The 24,167-nt window shown below is 34.4% G+C and overlaps 1 protein-coding gene across 1 annotated transcript; it reads right to left on the bottom strand.

The window, feature by feature from the left end:
• Positions 1 to 6,132: 6,132 nt before the first annotated feature.
• LOC125676178 (uncharacterized) lies at positions 6,133 to 19,341 on the bottom strand. The gene is made up of 6 exons (XM_056159310.1): positions 19,229 to 19,341; positions 16,383 to 16,573; positions 15,134 to 15,241; positions 12,757 to 12,829; positions 6,546 to 6,778; positions 6,133 to 6,456 (listed from the first exon to the last, which is right to left on the bottom strand). Exons 2-6 carry the CDS (start codon positions 16,567 to 16,569, stop codon positions 6,437 to 6,439), a joined length of 621 nt encoding a protein of 206 aa, XP_056015285.1. The 5' UTR covers positions 16,570 to 16,573; positions 19,229 to 19,341; the 3' UTR covers positions 6,133 to 6,436.
• Positions 19,342 to 24,167: the final 4,826 nt, after the last annotated feature.

The raw sequence follows: 24,167 nt of genomic DNA, 5'->3' as shown, positions 1-24,167 counted from the left end.
TATTGACAAACTTCGGAAAAACAAATTGAATAAAATCTGCAATTTCCACCTCCTGCCATACTGAAAACAAATGAAAGCTGTTCATATATTCAATACAAGAGAGTGTTACAAAGGGCAATTACTCTTTCTGGTGTATTTTGGTTTGTGCACCAGAGGAAAGTGCTGGTTTATGTGTTTATCTTTGGTTTCTCCACAAATATGTTTCTGTACTTTTTTGAAGTAATAATTAATATAAAGCACAGAAAAGTTCACGAAAGTAAGTTTTAAGACTTGCCTAGATGGTCTAGCGGTTTAGCGCGCTGGTTACATGCTGCTAGGAGATTTGGTTCCACAAGTCATGACTTCAACCCCGGGTAGGGGCGGAAGTTGGTATCCAAATAAAGTGAACTTTTCTGCGCTTTATACTAATTATTTCTTCACTTAGGGCAGTATGTTCATTTAAGAGTTCATTGCTATTTCTGTGCTTTATATAAAATATTTCGAATGCAATGTGTATCATATATGATCCTTTCAAATGTACGTTAAATAACTGTATCCCATTTCATTCTCAATGATTGTGTAGCGTATGACAGCATGGCGAGAAATCCATCGTCATCGAAAGCAAGTTTTAAGACTTGCCTGGATGGTCGATCGGTCTAGCGCGCTGGTTACATGCTGCAAGGAGATTGGGTTCCGCAGGTAGTGAGTTCAACCCCGGGTAGGGGCGGAAGTTGGTATCCAAATAAAATGAAATTCTCTGTGCTTTATATTAATTATTTCTTCACTTAGGGCAGTTATGTTCATTTAAGAGTTAATTGCTATTTCTGTGCTTTATATGAAATATTTCGAATGCAATGTGTATCATGTATGATTATCTTAAATGTACGTTAAATAACGGTATCCCATTTCCATTCTCAATGACTGTGTAGCGTGTGACAGCGTGGCGAGAATTCCATCGTCATCGAAAGCAAGTTTTAAGACTTGCCTAGATGGTAGAGCGGTCTAGCGCGCTGGTTACATGCTGCTAGGAGATTTGGTTCCGCAGGTCGTGAGTTCAACCCCGGTGAAATTTACTGTGCTTTATATATAAATAAATATATATATATATATATATATATATATATATATATATATATATATATATATAGTGGGATAAATCTCCGATATAATCTTCTAGAGTGCTCGACGTGGCCTCACGGAGCTACACACACACACACACACACACACACACACACACACACACACACACACACACACACACACACACACACATATATATATATATATATATATAATATAGCATTGAACACTTTTTCTAAAAGCTTTTCTATGATACTTACCATGTCGACCTTCCACATCTGCGATAACTGAAAATGTAGATAAAAGAAATAAAGGTTTATTAGAGATACATGGAGAGAGAGAGAGAGAGAGAGAGAGAGAGAGAGAGAGAGAGAGAGAGAGAGAGTAACGACAAATTATCCCAGTAGCGATATAATACACAACATATTAGTGAACACCCGAAAATCATATATATATTTTGGTTAAACGTAGTTTAAATTTTAAACAGATATTTTGTATTAAGTTTTGGAATAAATATTTTCATAAATTAGCCCTCCTCTGTAAATCTGGATAGATATATTCTATAAAATGCAAATATGTTGAAATTTTCCTGACCACAGATAGCAATATCCTCGGAACATGATCAATTTCAGATACTTGGATTGTGAATTTGCTGCTTATGGACGCGCTCACGGGCGTTCGTTTCGCCGGTTTGTCCGATTATTTCATAGTTGATAGGGCAGGTCATGGAATATATTACATTTTCAGACTCGCATGCCATGTTAGAATTGGGTGTTGATTTTTTGGTTGCTTTTAAGATTTTTTTTCTCTGCTTCCTTCCAGATGATTACATGTACTGCAACGTGATCCCTCACATTTTTCACGGATTTGCATTTGCACACGGTAAAATTCCAATCAAATAAGGAACCTGTTTATTGCTGTTTTATTGGAGATTCGTTTATAAGATTGTTCAAATTCTGGGATTGTTCTAATATAGGAAAAACAAAGCCTAGCTGTTTAAAAATACTGTGATTGCGTGGGTTATGCGTAATTGCAAAAGGGATATCGTTGTTTAAATCGTTATTTTCGTGACGGAGGTTTCTTAAGATAGATATTGGTGTTGCATGCTTTGGTAATTCCGTCATTAATGTGATTTTCTACATAATGTTGTCGCTGGACAAACATCAATAATTCCACTGGATTAAGTTCTATTACAGTGAAAAGTGAAGATAAAGAATTATTGTGAAAACTATCATTTAAAGTTAACAAATATTGGCTGAAAATGAAGCTCCAGAGACTAAACAAACCATTTCGCTACATACGTACACCATCGATTTATCAACAAACTGTGTGATGTTAACCAGTCACTTATACGTAGATTATCATACCACAGATCCAGATCAACAAACAAACCACACACGCAATGATATCCCGATATTTCTAGATATTTTATACACTAGTTTATATCAACATAGTAGTAATACCTGTCCTGTTAGTCTGATATTATCTAGATTGACTAACAGCAGTTAAGGTGTAATATTTAAAGCAGTTATGATTATTAAAGATTTTCTCGTCAGCCTCCTTTCATCATAATTGAATACTAATGTGTACATCATGTGGTTAGGTTTGTTAAGCATGCGTTACGAATGGTCACAATAACAATTTATAATCATGTTCCTGAATATCATTTCACAATTTATCAAATCCAAGAACACGTAATATCTAGACTGGTTGTAAAGTAAGGAGACTCCAAAATAAGAACCAACCGTTCATGTCTTACAAGTTTATCAATCACACTAAAACAGACATATATAATGAATTAAGATATTAACATCCTACATTGTAACTTGGGAAATGATATGTGTTATCCATCGTCAGATACACACGGCTTATCTCGTTTTCTTTCCAACCCGTGGATATCCGATGATGTGGGTGAACGTGTTCAAAACATAAGTGAGGGTAAAATCTAGATATACACATACACTTGTCTTACTCCAAAAGTAGCTATTTTCCAATATAGGATAAAAGGGAAACAAATAAAAGAGTAGATTTGAGCGGAGCAAATTCATTTTTTGTGCTTGAAAAGTTATGTTTTCACATGCATATAAAAGTAAATAGCAACATCACCATTGTTCCTAATTATCTTTGGAATATAGTTCATACACATCTGATCTATTTTAGTTTCGTTACCTTTCTCATTACGGATTTTTTCTTAACTACAATGTCACATAGGTTTTAATTTCGAGTGAAAGATACTTGATTTGACTTAGAAATCAGATGAAGACATGTTAATTGTTCATCATCACCAAGAATTTAGCACCCATGTCCTTTGAAAACGTTTCGCCTTTTTTCATTAACAATAACATAATGTTACAAGACACTGGCATTTATCAAATTGAAAATATGATATAAAATACTGTATATTGTTTTGGAATGATTTTCCTTAATACTTACGGTGTGATTCTTCTATCGTTGGAGCTGTATAAAAATTAATATTCATAATATATATTAGTAATCTATATTAGGTCATTGTTGGTACACTAATTTTGACTACGGATAACTTCGTTTACCTGATCAACATACAGGACTCACAACGGATATGCACGGTCGACATGGGATGCTTACTCTGAACATTGATCAATTTCAGAACTCCTATAAACAATACGAAATTGACAGTTGTGCAAACACAAACTCAAGGATGTACCAGAGTTGGGATAAGGTGCTTAGGGGGAGTAAGCACCCCTGTTGACCGGTCACATATGTCAATGCACTAATACAACATATTACAAATTACCACTTTATTAAATTTATAAAATCAAAATCCAATTCCGATTTTTTTTAATTCGGTCTATTGACACTTTTCGTAATGTAATTTTGAATAATAAATCACATTTAGTTTGCAGAATCCTCTTGGGGAGAATTATAAAGGCTAAAACTGGGCACAGTTTCTAAAATTCTTCCACTTGCAGTCAATAATTAAACTGTGTTGCTGTAAAACGTATGGACGTCACGTCTTACACAAAATTAAAAATAATATGACATAAACCAATGGTGTGATTGAAAATGATCCTAGTACTCTTATTTTGGGGTGAACAAGGTGCGTCAATATATTATTTTGTCTATATCAAAACGTACATCAAAGCATATACCTTTCAACATTGTATACAACATCCCTCACAACGAATTAGATTAGACAGTTTGAGATCATAAACAGTTGTTTCTTCAACAGAAATTGACAAAGGGAATATTGGTATCTAGTGATCAGTCATCGGGAAAAAAATACTTTGCAAAACACCACTCTGATTCCACGCACAAGTACTCTGCAATTGAAATAGAAATATGCTGGAGTTCTTCATTGGCAATTTCTGCGTAGTCTTTATTGATCAGGTCTTCAAAATGTATGTTGGAACTACAACTGGCACGCATTGGGCTCCTATGTCACCTGACCCGGTTGATATTTATATTCTTATGGAGTAAGGGTTCTTCAAAAGCTTTTACATGGGAAAACAAAAATAATCAAATTCATTCATATGTCCATGTGAACTCGAAATAAAATACACCACGGAGTCATCCACATGTGCCTCCAATTTAGATATGTTTTATTGAAATTAATCAATAATGGCAAAGTAACTGCTCAACTTTAAAATGACAACCGAGATGACCTCAGCTTATCCATCGCCAACTTCCATATTCATGTAGCAATATCCCATTATCACCTGTGTATGAAGTATATGTTTCTCAACTGATTGAAAATGCAAAACGTTGTTTTGCATATGACTGGGTTTTAAATCAAAGCAGGTTAATGACAAACACGTTGATGTTCCAGGCTTTCAACAATCTTGTTTAACATTCATCATTTCGTCTGTTGAGTTTGACAGTACAGTTTATTCTTCAGTCATATGCTGTCTGACGTGTTTCATACCGATTGCTAGGCCGGTCGTGGTGCATTGTTTTTGACTACGGATTATTCCGTTTACCTGATTAAGATATAGGGCTAATGGTGGGTGTAACCGGTTGAAAGGGGATGTTTACTTCTCCTATGCAGCCAGTCCACCAGTTATATCGAGCGTTTCGAGTTTGCCAAACTCTTTATTGTGTTTCCCTTATAGGGGTGCTGAGATCGATCACTGTTCGTTATCGTCACCTTTGATCACGTCGTTGACGTATATCAATGTATATTAAGGTAGCTCCATCCTCATGTGAGTTATAGATATTAAGAGCCATTCTCTGTAAGCATCAAAACGTGTGGGAAACGACTGACACGGATGTTGACGACATTGTACCAAAAATATATATACTTTCGTCCTTTAATCATGACACCTTTAAACATGTGCTTTGATTTGTGTTTCCATGGCAACAGGACATCGGATTTTGTGCAGAGACTTGATCCTCTGCAAATGTTGCATTTTCCTTCAAAATGTGTATTTTCATTTTTTTATTCTACATCCCTTACTATTTAATTAAGCTATGTTGTGCGTAATTCTAAAAAAAAATAGAATTTATGTGCTGAAACACTTTAACACGAAATATGTGCCCTCAATTACCCCAAAATTACACTAAAACTAGGGGAAACTTGTTTCAATATTGTACAGAAAGACAAACAGTGGTGGGTTGAACTTACATTGATAAATGTATATCGTGTTTACTAGAATAATATGTCAAAAAATTAGATAATATAAGAGTACATTATATGTATAATGGTTTATGCCAAATTTAATAGATTAAGGATATCATATTGATAAAATATTGAAATTTGATTCATATATACAGACCATGAGATGTTTCATATTACCATGGCAATCAAATTTTGAGGCTACATGATTTTATTAGCAAAATAAGACATTGGTTATTATCTTTTATATTTTACACATAAAGGGATGCATTAACTCATATATAACTTTCATAAATGTATGTTGTTGTGTTTTCCTGTATAAGATGTCATAAAAAGGCTTAAAATTTATTTTTTTTTAAAAATAGTCGAACTGTCAAAACTCCAGGAACAAGAAGTAATCCAATATTGATGTATTTATGTTTTATTATCTATTTGTTATGTTTGACCTAATCTTTAAGCTAGAAATAGAGAAAGTTGTACTACAGTAAAAGTAATTTATTTATGTTTAATCAAAGACAAGCCAAAATCGAACATTTCTAAACATCTTGGTAGCTATGTCCAAGGTGTTCTTGGTATCATGGCAACGGTACCTCAATGAGAGGGTGTCAAATAATCATTATATGCCAAATTTCAGCAAAATTGGTGAGGGTATCTATCCATCCCTATATTGGATATGTTGATGCTTACAGAGAATGTATATGCTTACAGAGTAAATATTAACACTATACAGAACCCCCATCGCTGTGTTCCCTTAGTGTCATGTTTGTAGGTCTAGATGATGACACTTCACAAACAGCTAGTGATATCTAGATAGGAGTGAAAAATTATCGTAGGGATGAACAATTAATAAACAGACTTAACACATTTCAATTCGATAGCTGAACAGTGTATTTACCTTCCCTATACTCCTGATTCGTCCTCCCCCGTATCCTTCTTCTACACCAGAAAAACATAATTATTCCAATCACGACTACGGTGACCAACATCGAGGATACCACCGCGGCAGTCACATTGACAGAGTCCTGGGGATTCGAATTCCTAGGATTTGTGAAGTTTGTTGTGGCTAACGTCACGTTCCCCAATCCATCCGTATACGACACAGAACTTCCATGACGTGTCACTAGTGTCCTGGAAAAAACAAAAACCTCACACTAGATACTAAAACAATATGTTTTTTCTCAGGAAGACACTAGTTTCTAAAAGGAACAGAAACGAGAACCTTCCTGGAAATTGAGAGCTTGATCATTGAAGCAATGATAACTTTCATTCATATGTCGAATTGATATATCCCTGTGAGCTCGAAATAAAGGACACCACAGAGTCGTCCACTTCTGCTTCATACTTATATATTTTATTGAAAGTAGACATTAACGGCAAACTAACAACTCAACTGTATGACAAACGGGATGATTTCAGCTTCTCCATCGTCAACTACCCACATTTATGTAGCAATATTCCATTATCACCTGCATATGGTGTTTATATATCTCAACTGATTCGATATGCAAGAGCTTGTTCTGGGTATAGTCAGTTTTTAAATCGAGGTAAGCTACTGACAAACAAGTTGATGGTACAGGGATTTCAACAGTCTCGATTGAAGTCAGCATTTCGCAAATTCTATGGTCGTTATAACAATTTAGTTCGTCAATACAACCTTGCATTGGGTCAAATGCTGTCTGACGTGTTTCATACCGATTGTTAAGCCGCTCTTGGCACACTGATTTTGACTGTGGATAACTCCGTTTACCTGATCAGGATATGGGGCTCACGGCGGGTGTGACCGGTCAACAGGGGATGATTACTCCTCCTAGGTACCTGATCCCACCTCTGGTGTGTCCAGGGGTCCGTGTTTGCCCAACTATCTATTTTGTATTGCTTGTAGGAGTTATGAGATTGATCACTGTTCGTTATCTTCACCTTGCATATATAGACCAAATAGCATTTGATACTTCCTATATGTTTCATCTTTATCAGTGCCCCCCCTCCCACCCCTCACGATCCTTCGGATGAGACCGCATGACACCAGGCGTTTCACGTTAACGGTATCTTTCAATTCAAAGACCGTAAGTACCAAAGCATGGGACGGAGTTTTGCACCTCTTTACATTAAACGGTGACGTATCCATATGAGTGAAAAATTCCCGAGCGAGCGAATACTATACAACAAACCAACATATGTTTTTATCGCACGTTGTTCCGTTCGGATGGCTGATGTCGATTTTTGAAGGGGGAGGGGTGCATTTTCAGAGATGTGTTTAAAAATATTTACATCTGAATTCAATCAATGAATTGTTCCCTGTTCGTTATCTTCACCTTACATCTGACTTCAAAATAACGTAATAACAACGTTTGCAACATGTTTACTATGGAAGGTGAAGATAACGAACAGTGATCAATCTCATAACTCCTAAAAGTAATACAAAATAGATATTTGGGTAAACACGGACTCCTGGACACACAGAGGTGGGGACAGGTGCCTAGGAAGAGTAAGCATCCCCTTTAGACCGGTCACAACCGCCGCGAGTTCTATATCCTGATCAGGTAAACGGAGTTATCCGTAGTCAAAATCAGTGTCCCAAGAACGGCCTAACAATCGGAATGAAACGCGTCAGACAGCATTTGACCCAATGATATGTTGTATTGTCGAACTAGATCATTGTAACGTCCATATAATTTATGAAATGCTGACTTCAATCGAGACCGTTGGAACTATGAATGGTATCTGACGATTTGAAACTGTATTTCTCTCATTTCAATTAACGGAAAACATTTATAACCAGCTTCGATTTTTATTAACAATGAATTTCATCACACAAATCTGAAATCAATTGGAGAAAAGAAAAACGCCGCTATCCACGATCTTCTTTGACATTGTGCTAAGACAAAATTTCAAAGGACGAAGTGAAATGGTTATATGAAATGGCCCCAAATATATTTGTAAAAATGTGGGTTTTTTTCTTGTGTCATGTTAAAAGTTACATTATTTAACTCATTAACATCGGTACTTCTAAATGTTACACGGCGCATGAATTCTCCACAAACGGTATATAACATTGAGTTCAGCTTTGGGTTTCCCCATTAGCTAAAATTCCCATAGGAATTTGTCCCTGTCCATATTTTTGCAGATCTGGAAATATATGGACGATAATAGTTACAGTTCAATCTAGGCTATGGTTGTACATTATCAAAAACTTTATAATTTCATATGACGATAAACGTAGCCCATGTCGTCGATAATTTGAAAATAAAAGCTTTGCAAAATCTAGATGCCTCTCCGTTATGGAGACTTGTTTGAAATCGATGACCTACCTGGAGTAGCTTGCTCTATACAAAAGACGATAGCACGTAATTCGGATGTATAATCCACATAAATAAACCTTCAACGAGTACTTTAAACGGTGTATTCGATACATACGGAATGCATGCATATGTTATTTATTTACCAATGCACTAAATTTAAATAAATTGATTTTGTTATGTGTCATATCATTATCAGATATAAGTTAACGTTTCTGAACCTAGTATTCTAAACAAATGATTATATATGTTTATATCATATGCAAAGTGGAATGTACTAGTTTGATTTTACTTTCTTTATCAAACTATCTATATATTACAGGTAGATTGTTTGCTTCATTATTTTACCTGTAATATAATTAACCAAAACATAAAGACTTACACGTATAGTATGTAAACATGTATTTTCACAAACCGTGCTTTGTAAACTAATTCCACTCTTCTAGAATTATAGGTCCAATCTTACAATTGATTGTTGAATCTTCAGATACTATATATTAGTTACAAATGAAAATGATAAAATAAGTATGTTGCGGTATGGATCGCATTTTTATCAATTAGCACAATATACCTGTTATCAACGTCATAAAATTGAAATTTTTCCTGAACAACATTATCAAAATTTCACAAAAACTGGTTGTAACAGTATAAAGGTATGTATAACAGTTTCATGAAACTATTTGTTAAAAAATATACAAAATGTATTTGAAAAATAAAGAAAATCTATTGCATAATAGACTTGATAAATGATTTAATGAAAACCGGGCTAGATTTTTGAAATATTTTATGATTAACAAGATTTTTTACGATAACTTTTGAAAAAAACTCCAACAAAAATTTAAGTTCCTGTTATGCATAAATCTTATTAAATCATTGACTTTGCACATTCTTATTACGTCACAAAAGGGTGGAAATTCCATAAGGCAAATTTGATCAAGAGTCCGAGAAATGAAGAGAAAGTGTCTTTATTTTTATTTATTTATTTTTATATTTGGTGAACACTTGTGAGATATACTTAGTACATCACGATATAATATAGGGTTTGAACGAAACGCATGTTGACAGTTCTCCGTACTATTTCTGTATTGGATTAACATTAAGATTTATACATATTTTTTATTTCAGGTTTTTATTTTTCAGCGGTGGTATCTTTGAATGAAGATGCTCTTGATAACGTGTTTAGGTACATGTATTAGCAATACCATAACCTTTCATCACGCCGAGTAAACAACATATATCAAAAATATCGATCACATCTGCAAAATATATGTACTTAGTAAAACGTATACGGTACCAATTTTGATGCACCAGATGCGCATTTCGACGAATAATGTATATTCAGTGATGCTCAAGCCAAAATTTAGGACATTCGAAATAAGAATAAACTTGTAGGAGCTAAAAAGAAAACTAGAGTGCCAAAAAAAAAAATGGAGCTAAATTCGTCCAAGGATCAGAGTTATTCATGAGGGAGATATCATCCTTAATTTTGAAATTAATTTCTAAATTGTATCCCAAAAATTAAATATACATCCGTATTTTCAAGCTAGTAACGAAGTACTTAGCTACTGGACTGTAGAAACCCTCGAGGACTAACAGTCCACCAGCAGATACCTCGACCCAGGGGTCATAATGTAAAACGTATACGGTACCAATGTTGATGCACCAGATGCGCATTTCGATAAATAATGTCTCTTCAGTGAAACTCGTGCATAGCTTCCTTCCATTTAATAAAAATATCAAGATTCTAACAGAATTAAATATTGTCACTTCATTTATATACTGGGAAAGCACGAGACCTAAAGGGAATGTTGTCCTTTGTGTTAAGACCTGTCCACTTTGTTTATCATTATTGATTAAGGAGTACTTCTTGTCATGCTCGTTATGGGGACTAAACATGAATTGATATTTCGACATTCTTCGTAGAGGAAAACAAAAGGACCTATTAAACCTATTTAGAAATCATCGTCTGTGGAGTATATGTTTAAGATTTGAACTTTTATACAGTAAACGTGTTTTAACTGACCACGAAAAAGGGAACCAACTCTAATTGCTGTTTCACCTCATCCGTTACTTAATCCATGATGTAAAGGTATTTGTAAGTCAATGGAATTGATTTTGAGGTCTTTCAAACTCAATTCAAAACTCTATATTATTTGTGCGATATTGATAAGACAAGGATATATACAAATATATGTGTTGTCTGTCATCAGTTTATGTCGGACTAAGAGTGATCAACCTGTAACTGCAAACTATCTTCGCTGATAACATGTCTAACTATCGTACAGTGTTCTTAAGTTCGTATATTTTATTTTAATATTCTACATCACAATATTATTTCACACAATTATCTCAATCGTTAATTATGAAGAGAAAGATACCGTGTTTCCATGAACATTTTGAACAACCCTCATAATATAAAATTATTTTGTAAAGTTTGAGTGGGTGTATTGGAGAGCATAACACTTTCAATGCTATTTATAGATTTGTCCGATGATACTTTTACATTATGATTTTAGAGTAGTAATATCCCATGCTTATGAAAGGTTGACTCAGACTGGATATTCGGGTTATATACTCAGGGGTCGTAAAAGATCCACAGGATAAAATGAAAACCTACAAGCTAAATTAAAAATAATGAAGCAGTGCTCTTTTTTCATATTTTTTTTAATCAATGCTTTTCCCCACCATTACTTAGCCTAGTGGGTAAACAGGCATCGTTTGGACAAAACACTAATTTACGTAAGTCATATGATGCAATGTTTAGGTCTCTTGACCATCGCACCTCTAATATTCACAACCTGTTTACTGCAGGTATAGATCCAATGTCTTCCAATTGCATGCCACGTCAGGGTTGTCACAAGTAATTTTTCAAAGTGAATCCCAGACTCGTGGTTTATAAGCAGCACGATCACGAGTCCCATGATTTTTTGTTTGTTTTTGTTTTGGGAAATCGCCTATTCGGTGAGCAGTGCACTCGTGTCGTGACTACAACCCGACCTCAGTGTGAAAATGAATTAATGTAGATAGAAAATTCTGATTAAATTAACTACCGGAAGACTTGAATTCCAAGTATGAGCTTTTTGTTATTCATTTATCTAACAAGAAATCGGAATTTATGTTTTACCAAGTCAATTTAATCACCCCTATAAGTAAACAGGTCTATATTTTTCATTATAATGCGATGTCCGACCTCTAAAGCATTTGTTTGACGCCGAGTGTATTAAAAAATCATAAAAGAAAATCCGGATAGAAACGGTTGTTGAAATCATTCGTTCATGTAAGCGTTTGTATGATTTTGAGTGCAAGTTTAAGAAAAGCGAATGGCGCATCGCGGCTTAAAACGGATACGATACGATCATGGTTTGTAAATCCCCACTCGCTAAGATTTGCGAGTGTCCACTATTTTTACTCGCTATTTTTCAAATCTACTCGCAATTTGCGAGCATTTCTCGCTAATTTCGAGCCTTGATACTGACTGTTACTTTCAACAAAGTTGTGAATGTATATTTTATCTGCAGAAAAGGCGAAAATAACGAAGAGTGATCAATTTCATAACTCCTTTGACAATTACAAAATAGAGAGTTGGGAAAACAAAGACTTCTGGACATAAAGGAGGTGGGATCAGATTATTTCAAGGCATCCCCTTGATTAGCTGTCGACCGGTCACATCCGTTATGAGCCCTATATAAATCAACAGGCTTAGAGAGATCGACAAATATATTTCACAATTTGTATACATCAGCATATTTCTCCAAATGTACACACTCTCTCTATTGATCTATCTCTCGGTATATTGGGTTTTGTACTTACTTGTTAATAGGAGGACACGTGGGATCCGCTAAGTAGCAACCTGTTTCACGATTGATTTCTAAACATGCTGGGTCTTGAAGAAAGACAAAATAGGCATGAAAACATACCGAAAGTAACACACACAGACAGTCACACACATCATAGGTCAGAATGCCAATGTGACTAGCAAACATAAATCACAAAGACAATTCAGAGATTTATTTATAAACAATTGGAAAAAAATATATAGCAATAACAGATCACTAAGTTACGATATGAATACCATATCATCGTCCGATGCTTGTTTAATGAAGAGCTGAATTCTCATTGGAGAATGAAACTATTGCAATCGGCTGTTCAATCCAAAATTAAAGTGATCCGCTTTTTTTGTTTAATAAATCTAAATTAATGCTTAGCGGTGCTTTATCGAGTGTCAATTGCGTGGTGTAAAGAACAACATTTACAGTGTATTTATACTTAAAAGAAGCACTTCGAACTTTCTTTTCTAGAACTTACAGTGTAAAGGCAAATGAAATGTTATACAATCTTTATAGTTAGATGAAAACCTTTGACCTAAAACAGAACGTGTAAAACCTTATCTAGGTCACAGGTGTCAGGTAATCACAAATGTATTGAACCAACCACCCCATTAAAAAGTTTGAATGACGATGAAAACTTGATTATTAAGTTTAAAAACCTTGATACATATACACTGGTATCAAATCAAATCTACAAAAGAAAACATGTCGACGTCACTTTTAATGGAGCTTTTACAAATAACATTGTCTTTGTCTTTGATAAGTGTTTCGCATGTTTGATATCAAACCTAATGTTCTTGTAATAATAAGCCTCATCTTGTAAGTATTTGATCTTGTTTGATACGGAGAGGACTTACCTAGGAAGTGCCTGTTTTCCAATCCTTTTATGAATTATCATAATAGAATAATGTTTATATAAATCTTGTTTGATGGTTTACGTAAAAGCTGAGGGTGTTACGATAAGCTAAAGTTCTCAGTAACATTCAAATAATCGTCTTAATTGTGTAAAACTAACAAAAAATCAAGGAACTTTTTCTGAGGTAGAATTATTTTATTGATACTTACAATAAGAAACACATCTTTTCAAATTGGGGTTGTGTTCTGGAAACAGAGGAGCACCGATACTTACATAACTAGCTTTAACATCAAGTTTATCCTGCTTGCAAAATGTCGATTGGAGAAACACCGGATTACTTATCAGGATATATTTAATTTCACAAAATTATTCGTTCAATTTCATAATCCTTTCATATTCAACCATCTTTTGCAATAAGTTGAAAAAGCGTAGATGCAATTTTATAATTAAATTTATCTGGCAAAGACGATTGATGTGCACAATTCAAAGACATTCTTTCTCATCTTATGCCAATAAACTGACTCATAACCATGTTACTGTACAAGTCTAGATTTAATGACACTTCAGCGAGCTATCATGAGTGTGCAAAAGTCCATACATCACTACGATACACTAATGGGGTTCCCATGTTACGAACCACACGCTACACTTTATCTAGGGTCGTTTGAGATGGTGGTCATTTTCGTATAAGCATTATTGGTTTGGAAGTAATTTCCAACTCTGTCGGTTCCATCTGGTGGAGGTGCCTTTTTGCTAAGTTGGTATATATCAGGGACCGTACTTTGCATGGTCAGTAACTGCTCTCTACCGAGGGTGTCCTTGTCTGACTGTATTTTGGGATCGTCACCAACACTGGTTTTCAGTGGAGAAACACTACTATATGGCTGTTTTCATGTGAACTACCATCAATGTCAAACAGGAAAGTGTCACTGAGGTCAAATTGGTGAGATGATCAAGCCTTACTATGGGGATGAACATGGTCAGTCTTGACTTCATTTCATTTGACCATCGCTCTGGTAACATCACATACTAGGTATACGCCGTCGTCTTCAACACCGGAAGCGACACTTGAAGTGAGTTTCGCACAAACCACGGTACCTTGTACAACTTTACCACCAGCTAAATCCTTGACTGACAAGGCTTCATTATTCATAGGAACATACAGACATACACACACATATACACATACATCACTGGAACTTACTATATTTAATCATGCAGGTTCCTTAGCTTTAATGGGTTAACTTAAACATTGTGTTGTTTTCGTGCTAAATGTCCATATGGAACCCGCTTTTTCGTCTTGAAAAACAGGATTGCCTCGAACATTTGATATTTTACATAGTCCCGGATGTAGGTCTAGTTAAGTCCCTAGCATATTTGTTTCCTTAACGTTGCATTTAAATGTGAAATATTCATCTAAACGAGAGAGAGAGAGAGAGAGAGAGAGAGAGAGAGAGAGAGAGAGAGAGAGAGAGCACAATCCAATAATATATACTGAGCTTACGGTTGTATATTTCATTGTTGTTGTAGGACGTTTCAGGACATCCTGTCACAAACGTCGTGCAGTTCTTCACACCTAAGTGCCTACTAGGATAGGCGTACACACATAAACCTGCAAATATATGCATCTTTTTAGATATTATGTTTTTTCATTTCCCTTTCATTTTCAGCATTTTACGCTACGCTGAACAAATTTTATATATGTAAAGAAGTCACTTTTTCTCTACAGAATATATCCCAAAGTTTGAACTTTGGATGAATCGAATGACGGTTTGGTTGTGGCCAAGGAACGGTCATTCCCTAAGCTTATTATCTTAAATACCTAACTTTAAGTTAACACCCTCAGATTGTTAGCCGTCTGTCAAGCAAACATTTAACAATATATCTCAGGTGGAGTGACATCTGCAGCTAGAGCTACCCCCGAGAGGTGTTTTGATAGCAATAACAGCCAGTAACAACATACATTCTTTAGATCTTGAGGAAGCCCTGTATTTTAGAGTTTTGATGGGAATGACTTGTTCACAACTACTATTTTCTCGTAATTCAATTGTTGGTTGTTGTTTTTTTAAAAGACCCATGGACAACGCAATTTTAATATAATTGCAATTTTTCCCCTCTATATACATATATTATAAAATTACACAATCAGAAATCAAACAATAATTTCCCATTAATTTCGAAAACTTGTAACTTATTGTAATTTGTAACGTATTGCAATAATTTTATAGTATCAATGTATGATTGGTCTACATTTATAAAAGACATTGTTCATTGAGCCAATGACTGAGAGTAAATGAGAGAAAGGGGGGAGGTGTGTAGATTATGTGCCATCTAGCCATAAAGATACAACCATTATACAAACACTATGACCATGCAGAAACACTGCAGACGGCCCTGAAACCCTTCCCGTGTACATCAAAAGTATACACAGCACCCTGATCTCTTGGCCAAGTAAATAACAATGACCATACATCAGCTCCGCGCCCATATCCAGTTATCCGTGAAGAAACATTAGGGTATTAGTTTTGGGTCTTTAACCTTGATTCAGTATCCAGATTTTCATCAAAGTAAATATATTCGTTACCAAATATACATGTTTTAGTGGCCAATTATGATGCATTGTATATCATTTAGTGTGAAAAGTAAAATAAAAACATACAAATGTCCCTCAGAAACGTCAAACGAGGAATCCATGGTAAGAAATTAACATAAATATTGAATATTTTGGAAAGACATATAAATCACAAAATTACCTTCTTCAAATCTTCCAATGGATCCCTTCAAGCAGAACTCGACCAACTCTGTCTTATATTCATTAGGGGCACATTGGTAAAGGTTCCTGCCGATGATGTCATTTGAACATTTCAATGCAAGTCCAGCCTTCTGCCACGATTCGCCATCCCCAGGACAGGACTCCACGGGATACATTTCCACTGACATTCTTCTTGAATGGTATAATGCATAATGAATATACATAAACGCTTGTGAAAATGTACTTCCGTTTAATTTACTTTTTATACAGCTAAAAGTCAGTTATACAGCGGAATTTTCTCAATCAATACTGATGCCGATCTTGAAATTCTTGAAATACTTCAATTCAACAAATTGAAACATCATAAAATGCATTAAGTCGTATACCACTTACACATACACTAACCAGAAGTTATGTCTCAAATATATGCACCATTGTATTTTTCATTGAGATGAATAATTAAAGATAAGAAAGAGTGATGAATTGCATAATTCACCAAAAAATACAAAATTAAAAGTAGGACAAACAAGAACCACTGGGTACACCAAGGGTAGAATTAAGTACCTATCTAAAAGAAATACACATCAACTGACCTTATCTCTTCATAAGGTAAACAGACTATCACTTAGTCTGCGGGTTTTTTTTGTCAATTTTTCGAAGGAAGGTGAGAGGGAGTCGGCGCAAGAACTTCGTCGTAGAATAACCCCAGTAGCCTTTGTCAATGTACTTTGTCAAAAAGCAGATGAACAGAGACCCAGATAAACTGCGTGAAAATATTTATATAGAGGAGAAACATTGCTAGGGCTATAACATAAGCATCATGCTCTAGTCTTTAAACTCAATACACACTTTTACCAAATGACCTTAACCTTGTAACAACACATAACTTGTGCTGCTAGTTTTTATCAACTTGTAAATGAATCAAAAAGAGGAAATAAAAAATAGTTAACTTTCAATTATAAAAAATTAAATATTATCTTTCGTAACTTTGAATTACATTGCTTTAATTTCACATACATTACAGTATACGTTATAGCGTTGTGCTCCAATTTCTTAACGGCATGTATATTACAATTTAATATAACATTGTAAAAACTGTATGAAAATAAATTAATGTGATTTCCACAATGAATTTGCATGATTATTCTGATAAATTTGTTTTTCGACATGCACCCTTGACAAGAGCCCTAGTTGTTAACGAGGTAACGTCTCATAATTTATGGAAAATGAATTTAATAAAAATATCACTATTAACAAAAACAACGCGATTCATAAATTCAATGTAACATTAACCTTAATAAGTTATTGATTCCTTTAGGTGGCATTAGTTAATAAGTTCATCAAACACCTTTGTATGAACTATTTATTAAACTCACATTGGTTAATGTGACATGAATTATCGAACTTCTCATGAAACCAACATCAGACATTAGTACCAATCCCAGAATGCAAAGTAATGTTTACTTCCTGTTTATTACATCGTCTGTTGTATTTTGTTTACAACTGTTATTGATGACTACAACACAATATTTCGACGAAAAGTAAAAACCAGATGCGCATTTCGACAACTAATGTCTCTTCATTGATGTTCAAGCCGAAAGTTTGGAAATTCGAAATAACAATAAACTTGTAAGAGCTAAAAGGAGTGCCAAAAACTGGAGCCAAATTCTTCCAAGGATTGATCTATGCGTGAGGGAGATAATCCTTAATTTTCAAATGAATTTCTAAATTTTATCCCAGCAATTAAATATACATCCGTATTTTCGAGCTAGTAGCGAAGTACTTAGCTACTGGGCTGTAGAGACCCACGGGGACTAAAAGTCCACCAGCAGATACCTCGACCCAGGGGTCGTTATGTAAAACTTATACGGTACCAATTTTGATGCACCCGATGAGCATTTCGATAACTAATGTCTCTTGAGTGATGCTCAAGCCCAATTTTTGGGAAATTCGAAATAAAATCTAATGACCAAATAAAATAAAATATAGACATCGAAGGAACAACTTCGACAGTAGACCGATTCGTGGGTATAAAGGACTTTACCGATATATCTCATTACTTATGTTTTTCAAACCATTCAAATCATGCAGATTCTAGCGTTGATATCACAAGACCCGAACTTTTACTCCCATTGACTGCCGTAAGTCCTGTAGATCTTTATTGTTGCATTATCTGATATATTCACTAACACAATTTACTTTGCAGTCCTCTTTTTTGCACGGTCGTAAAAATCCTAAACGTGGGTGGATGATTAAGATAATTTTTATGCTTTAAACAGCTTATAAAATCTTCCTCGTATCAATCCATAACCACTACTATTGAAAAGCAAAAGCTGTGTGTGTATAGGTGTGTGTGTGTGGGAGGGGTCACTCAATATACATACGTTGAGTCTTTATATGTCCACCTGCACTGTATGTCCGCCCAATTTTGGACCAAGTAGTCACTATATGTTCGTCTGCACTAAATATCCGCCCACTTTTGGACGAAACTGTCACTATATGTCCACCTGCATCATATGTCTGCTCATTTTTTTTTCAAAGTGTCACAATATGTCCGCCTATTTTTTGAACGAACTATTACAATATGTCCAACTCTAAGAATTTGATTACTATAATACCATTTTACTGCGTACTCTGGACGTTTCCCAATACTCTAACATTAACAGTACACCGTACATTTACGATTAGGTAGATACATTTACATTTGAAACAAATAGTACAGGAATGTACTGCATACTCACAAGAACTATCACAGTAAATCCAAATATAAAGTGTAAAGAACTTTTTACGTTGGTCATTTTAGGAATAAATGTGAAATAAAAATACTGAAGTAATGAGTAAACTTACCTCAGAAGTAGTGGACTCTGGTCACAAGGTATTAAAACTACATGACTATTACTAGATGAAATACATGAACAGCAATGCGGATAAACACGTCCGCACCCGGGAATTGCTACACCTAAACTAACTACACGGGATTTAAGTGAACAAAACACCTGGTGAACGATTTGCATACTATGGAAACACATTTAGATATTTAACTATTGAAAAGGATTAAGATCCTAACATCTATGTAGCTATAATCGGGAAATATATGCATTAATTGTGACATATATGTAGATATAAATATTTGGATTCCTCCTCCTTAGATCCGTTTTTATTTCGGAAAAGTCATTCTCTATGGCTTCCATGTCGTGTTGATTTGAAACATAGTTACCTCCAGCCTGAATAATGATGTTTTAAATAGAGGACACGTCATATAGCTGTAGTAATTTACGAATAGGGGACATACCGGTTCCTCTATCTGTACTTACTCTAACATTATCACTGTCAATTAATCAGGGTTTTTTATCCAATAAAAGATGCGATTATAGATCCAAACAAGCTGGTACTTGGGCTGACATCCATCATTTGATCCACTTTATTGTGACTTTAATTACATATAATCCAATTCTGAATTTGCACACTACCTACACAGTATACAGGTAGTTCAGATTTACTTAGGAGCTACTCCAGGTGCGTCTTATCACCTCGTCGTCCACATTACCTTGAATCATTCATGAAATACAGAATGTTACATTAGTTCTTATCCTTAGACGAATTTGACTCCACTTCTTTGGCACTTTATTTTTCTCTATAATGGCTCTAACAAGTTTATTGTTATTTGGAATTTCAAACATTTCGGTTGAGCATCATTGAGGAGACATTATTTGTTGAAATGCGCATCTGGTGCATTAAAATTGGTACCGTATAAGTTTTACATGCAGTCATCCAAAAACTTACTTTGTTAAAAACAACTCTGATTCCACTGACAAGTACTCTGAAGTTGAAATAAAAAATATGCTACAGTTCCACATTGAAAATATCTTCGTGGTCTTTGGTGATCAGGTTTTCCAACAGTCTGTTGGAATTCATATGTGCACGAATTTTGTTCCTTTGTTAGTTGACCTGTTTCTATATTCATATGAAGCAAAATTTATTCAAAAACTTATATGCGAGAAGAACAAATATCCTGCTGTGGCCTTTAATTCGACATTTAGATGCTTTAGCATCACTAACCATGTTTGACATTCAATATGTTATAAAGGAATGATTCAATACGTGTGTAATTCTGTACCCAGGTATTCAACATGTGTTGAAACAAGGCATGCAAATATTGACCATCTCCGTCAATCGGAAATGAGATAGGCTGGTTACTTATTGACTCGCCCTCGTACTGAAGTGGGTACCCTGTGACTATAAAATTGGAGTTTGTCCTTCTTTTATGAAAACCTAACCTTGACAGTATTTATTGAATTATTTTATAAGACTTTCATCTTTTGTATTAATGTGTATATTTTTAATGCGAAATATTTTCATTTGATTCCGTGACGTTTGACCTTGTGACCTTTATCTTTGAACGTTGAAAAAAAATGACTTTGCTAATAACGTTTGAATGATGAGTGAAAGGGATGTCATACTTTATTTCTCTATTCCATATCACACGACATTTCTTTTATAGTACCAAACTGTGCGGCCTCGTGGATTTAACCGTTGAGTTTCACCCACTATCTTGAAAACCTTACGTAGACAATATATCCTTTATCATTTAAGGTAGGATATTTAATTTTAGTTTAATTTTAGATTCCTTATGATAATATGTTTCATTTAATTTCATGACCAGTGACCTTGTGACCTTCATCTTTATGTTTGACTCAAACTTCAAAACTTTAAATTTAAAGTGTAACATTGTTTATAGCTTTAAAATGTTGAGAGATAGAGGTATAGTTACATGTCTTACCTGTATTTCCCTTGACCAGACCTTTTGTCTTATATAAAGTTATGTATTGCCACTTGGGATATAGGGTTTCACAAATACGTCTTGTTTTTTTTTAAAGATATTGTAACGGTTTTTTTTTTTCGCTATGTACTTCCATTTGGATACACTACATTATTTTAACAAAGTAGTGATTAAATTCAGAAATTGCGATAAAAAAATTAAAACATTGAATGCTATTTTTATAGAAGCACTACATGTGTATTAAAGTCTGATTTTTTCTCCCCATTTCTCTCCTCCGATAATGAAATATTTGCTTAATTAGTTTGAAATATAAAGAAAAAAAGACAATATGATTGATGCGTTTGTTACAAGTTAGCAACGCCGCACTTGTTGTATTTAACAAAATAATATACTGAATACAAAAAAAAATAAAAAATCAGTAAACGAGGGTGTAGGTGGGTAGGGAAAACCAATGACATAGGCAATGCTTGAGCAAATTTATAGCGAATGTCACATTAATCGAACAAAACGCATGCGCGTTTTCAACTATACATGTATACCGGGTGCAAAGGCTTTCCTATGTGGAAAAGTCATTAACTGAATGCAATGAAATAGAACGAAAACAAACACTGACTAACCGAAACATAAAAAACGCGAAGAAATAGATTTACCCAACACTGCTTTCGTGTCTACAAACAATAAATGAATGATATTTGAATATGCTTACTTGTGACCACAAAGCGGATACGAAGTTCATGTGCATGCACTCTGACAAATCGGTGTCAACGGATTTAAGATGTCTATGAAACGATGTCCAAACTTTTCAGTCGCTGAATTATCAGAATTGTTTGACGAGGTGGAGAAAAAAGACATTTGTTTTTAAAATACTGTGCATTCAACAGAGTATGTCCGATCGGGGGAAGACATGAAGAAAACGTGCATATGCCTAAACAACGAAAGTAGGAAAAATGTTGACTGTGGGCTATTCTACACGAATATTGAGTTCATCATAAATAGCACATGTCGCGGTATACGAAGCTTATCAACGATGTCCACATCCTCCACGTAGTCTAATATATTGTTTCTGTCCCTGAAACCGCGTTCCCTCCGAACAATCTACCTATTTCTAAGCACAACATAGTTCAGTATATACTTAAGACAAGTATCTGGATGTCTTTAGTTTTCTAACAATCTTAAGATTATCTTAAGATATGACAGTTTTGTGAAACGTTATAACGAGTTAGATGTGTTTCATTGTTTCTAAAATGAGTCTGTCGGACTTTCTTACTATTGAACATCTAACAGCAAGACATTATTTTATGGTAATTTTATTAAGCGATAATAAATCAGAAAGCACAAGTTTATGTTTTCATGATAATCAAGGCGTCCACAGATTAAACGTACTGCTATTGTGATGTCTGCATAACCTTCGTCTTCCCCGTTTAGCCACCCTTAATGCTTTTATACTGAATATACCCCCATATTTTATTTATTTTTTTACAAAATCTCTGAATTTGGTTTTCATTTTACGGTAAGAAATGAGCCTGGACTATTTGATGGATAGATTGATTATGACAAAACTGATGCAGTAACCTAGTGAGTACCATTACATAACACAGAATCAAAAACACGTATGTGGACCAATGACAAATTGTATTTAAAAAGATGGACAATAATACATTTCTAAATATATGTGTTTCACCTAAGAAAATGTATGATGCAAACATGTACTCGGCTAAAATACAGCAATTACAACTATAAACATGAAAACGTGAAGATAACGAACAATTAAATAAGCCTAGAAACGTACCTTATCGGGTGGTAGTATCATGTCATTCATGGAAGAATGCCGATTGTGAAAATTTTAAAAATGTGAATCTAAAACGCACTTGCCAGAAACAGTCAGGAGACGAATGAACCACGTCGTTCTCCTACGGAAGTTGGCTCATGCAAAGATGCCATATTGGTTTGGAAAACAAACATCAGTCAGATATACCAAAGTTGCAATAAATGGATACATTCTTTAACCATTTAACTACTATAAAGTTTTCCTTGACAGTTCATATTGAAATTAAGGCATTGTCTAGTGATATTCTCAAAATGTCAAAAACAATAGTGAAGTCTTTACATTCAATTATTCACTAAAATGTGGTAAAACAGTTGCCCGGACAGTGAATTTAACCTATGAATCACACGAATATGGATTATTTCTCACTATTTTCTTCGCATAAAACACAAATATTAAATGTTTATCAGACATCATTTAGATATATTTTAGGAGTATTTGTATATACACCTATAGCAAACACATTCATGAAATTGATTGTTATTTATTGTGAATACGCATATGCCTTCATATATATTAAAGTACGAGATGCGTATAAGTTACACTTGACTACATGTATATAAAACAATCTTTAAGAAATGATGAGAAAAACAATTAAAAGAAGACAGAAAAAGAATTAAACATTATCTACGCACAATTTCATAAAGTAAGCTACAAAAATTTAAAAAACAAACAAACAACCAAGTGTTTAATGATGGAGTGTGTCGAATGCTTATAGCTACTAAGACATCTACATGAACCCATGAATCACATAACATATGCTATTTTCGCCATCCTTTTCTTCACATATTATACAAATTGAACAATGCACTAATACAGGAAAAACCCGGGTTATGTAGTTTAACCCACGTTATGGCTGCCATGTCAGCACAATGTTTCCATCAATCGTTACAATGAGTTTTCCGCCTTCTTTTCTTTTGAAATCGAAAAAAAAATATTAATAAACAATTATAATATTTACGGCATGTACGTAATGATATCATAAAAACATAAGCAGTACAAGTTCATATCTAAAGTATGAAAATTATAAACCTACAATTCATACAAACCATGTATTAAGGTAATTCTCCATACCACATCTTAGTATTGAAAAACCTACATATTTCTATCAAAATTTGCATGTATTTTGTAAAGGATGTATATTGACCAAATTCCCGAAGAAAAATATGTTTAGCGGCCTT

Source organism: Ostrea edulis, chromosome 3 (assembly GCF_947568905.1).
Source record: "Ostrea edulis chromosome 3, xbOstEdul1.1, whole genome shotgun sequence".
Lineage (NCBI taxonomy): Eukaryota > Metazoa > Mollusca > Bivalvia > Ostreida > Ostreidae > Ostrea > Ostrea edulis.
The sequence above is the reverse complement of the archived record's forward strand: the minus strand, read 5'-3'. Positions and strand labels throughout refer to the sequence as shown.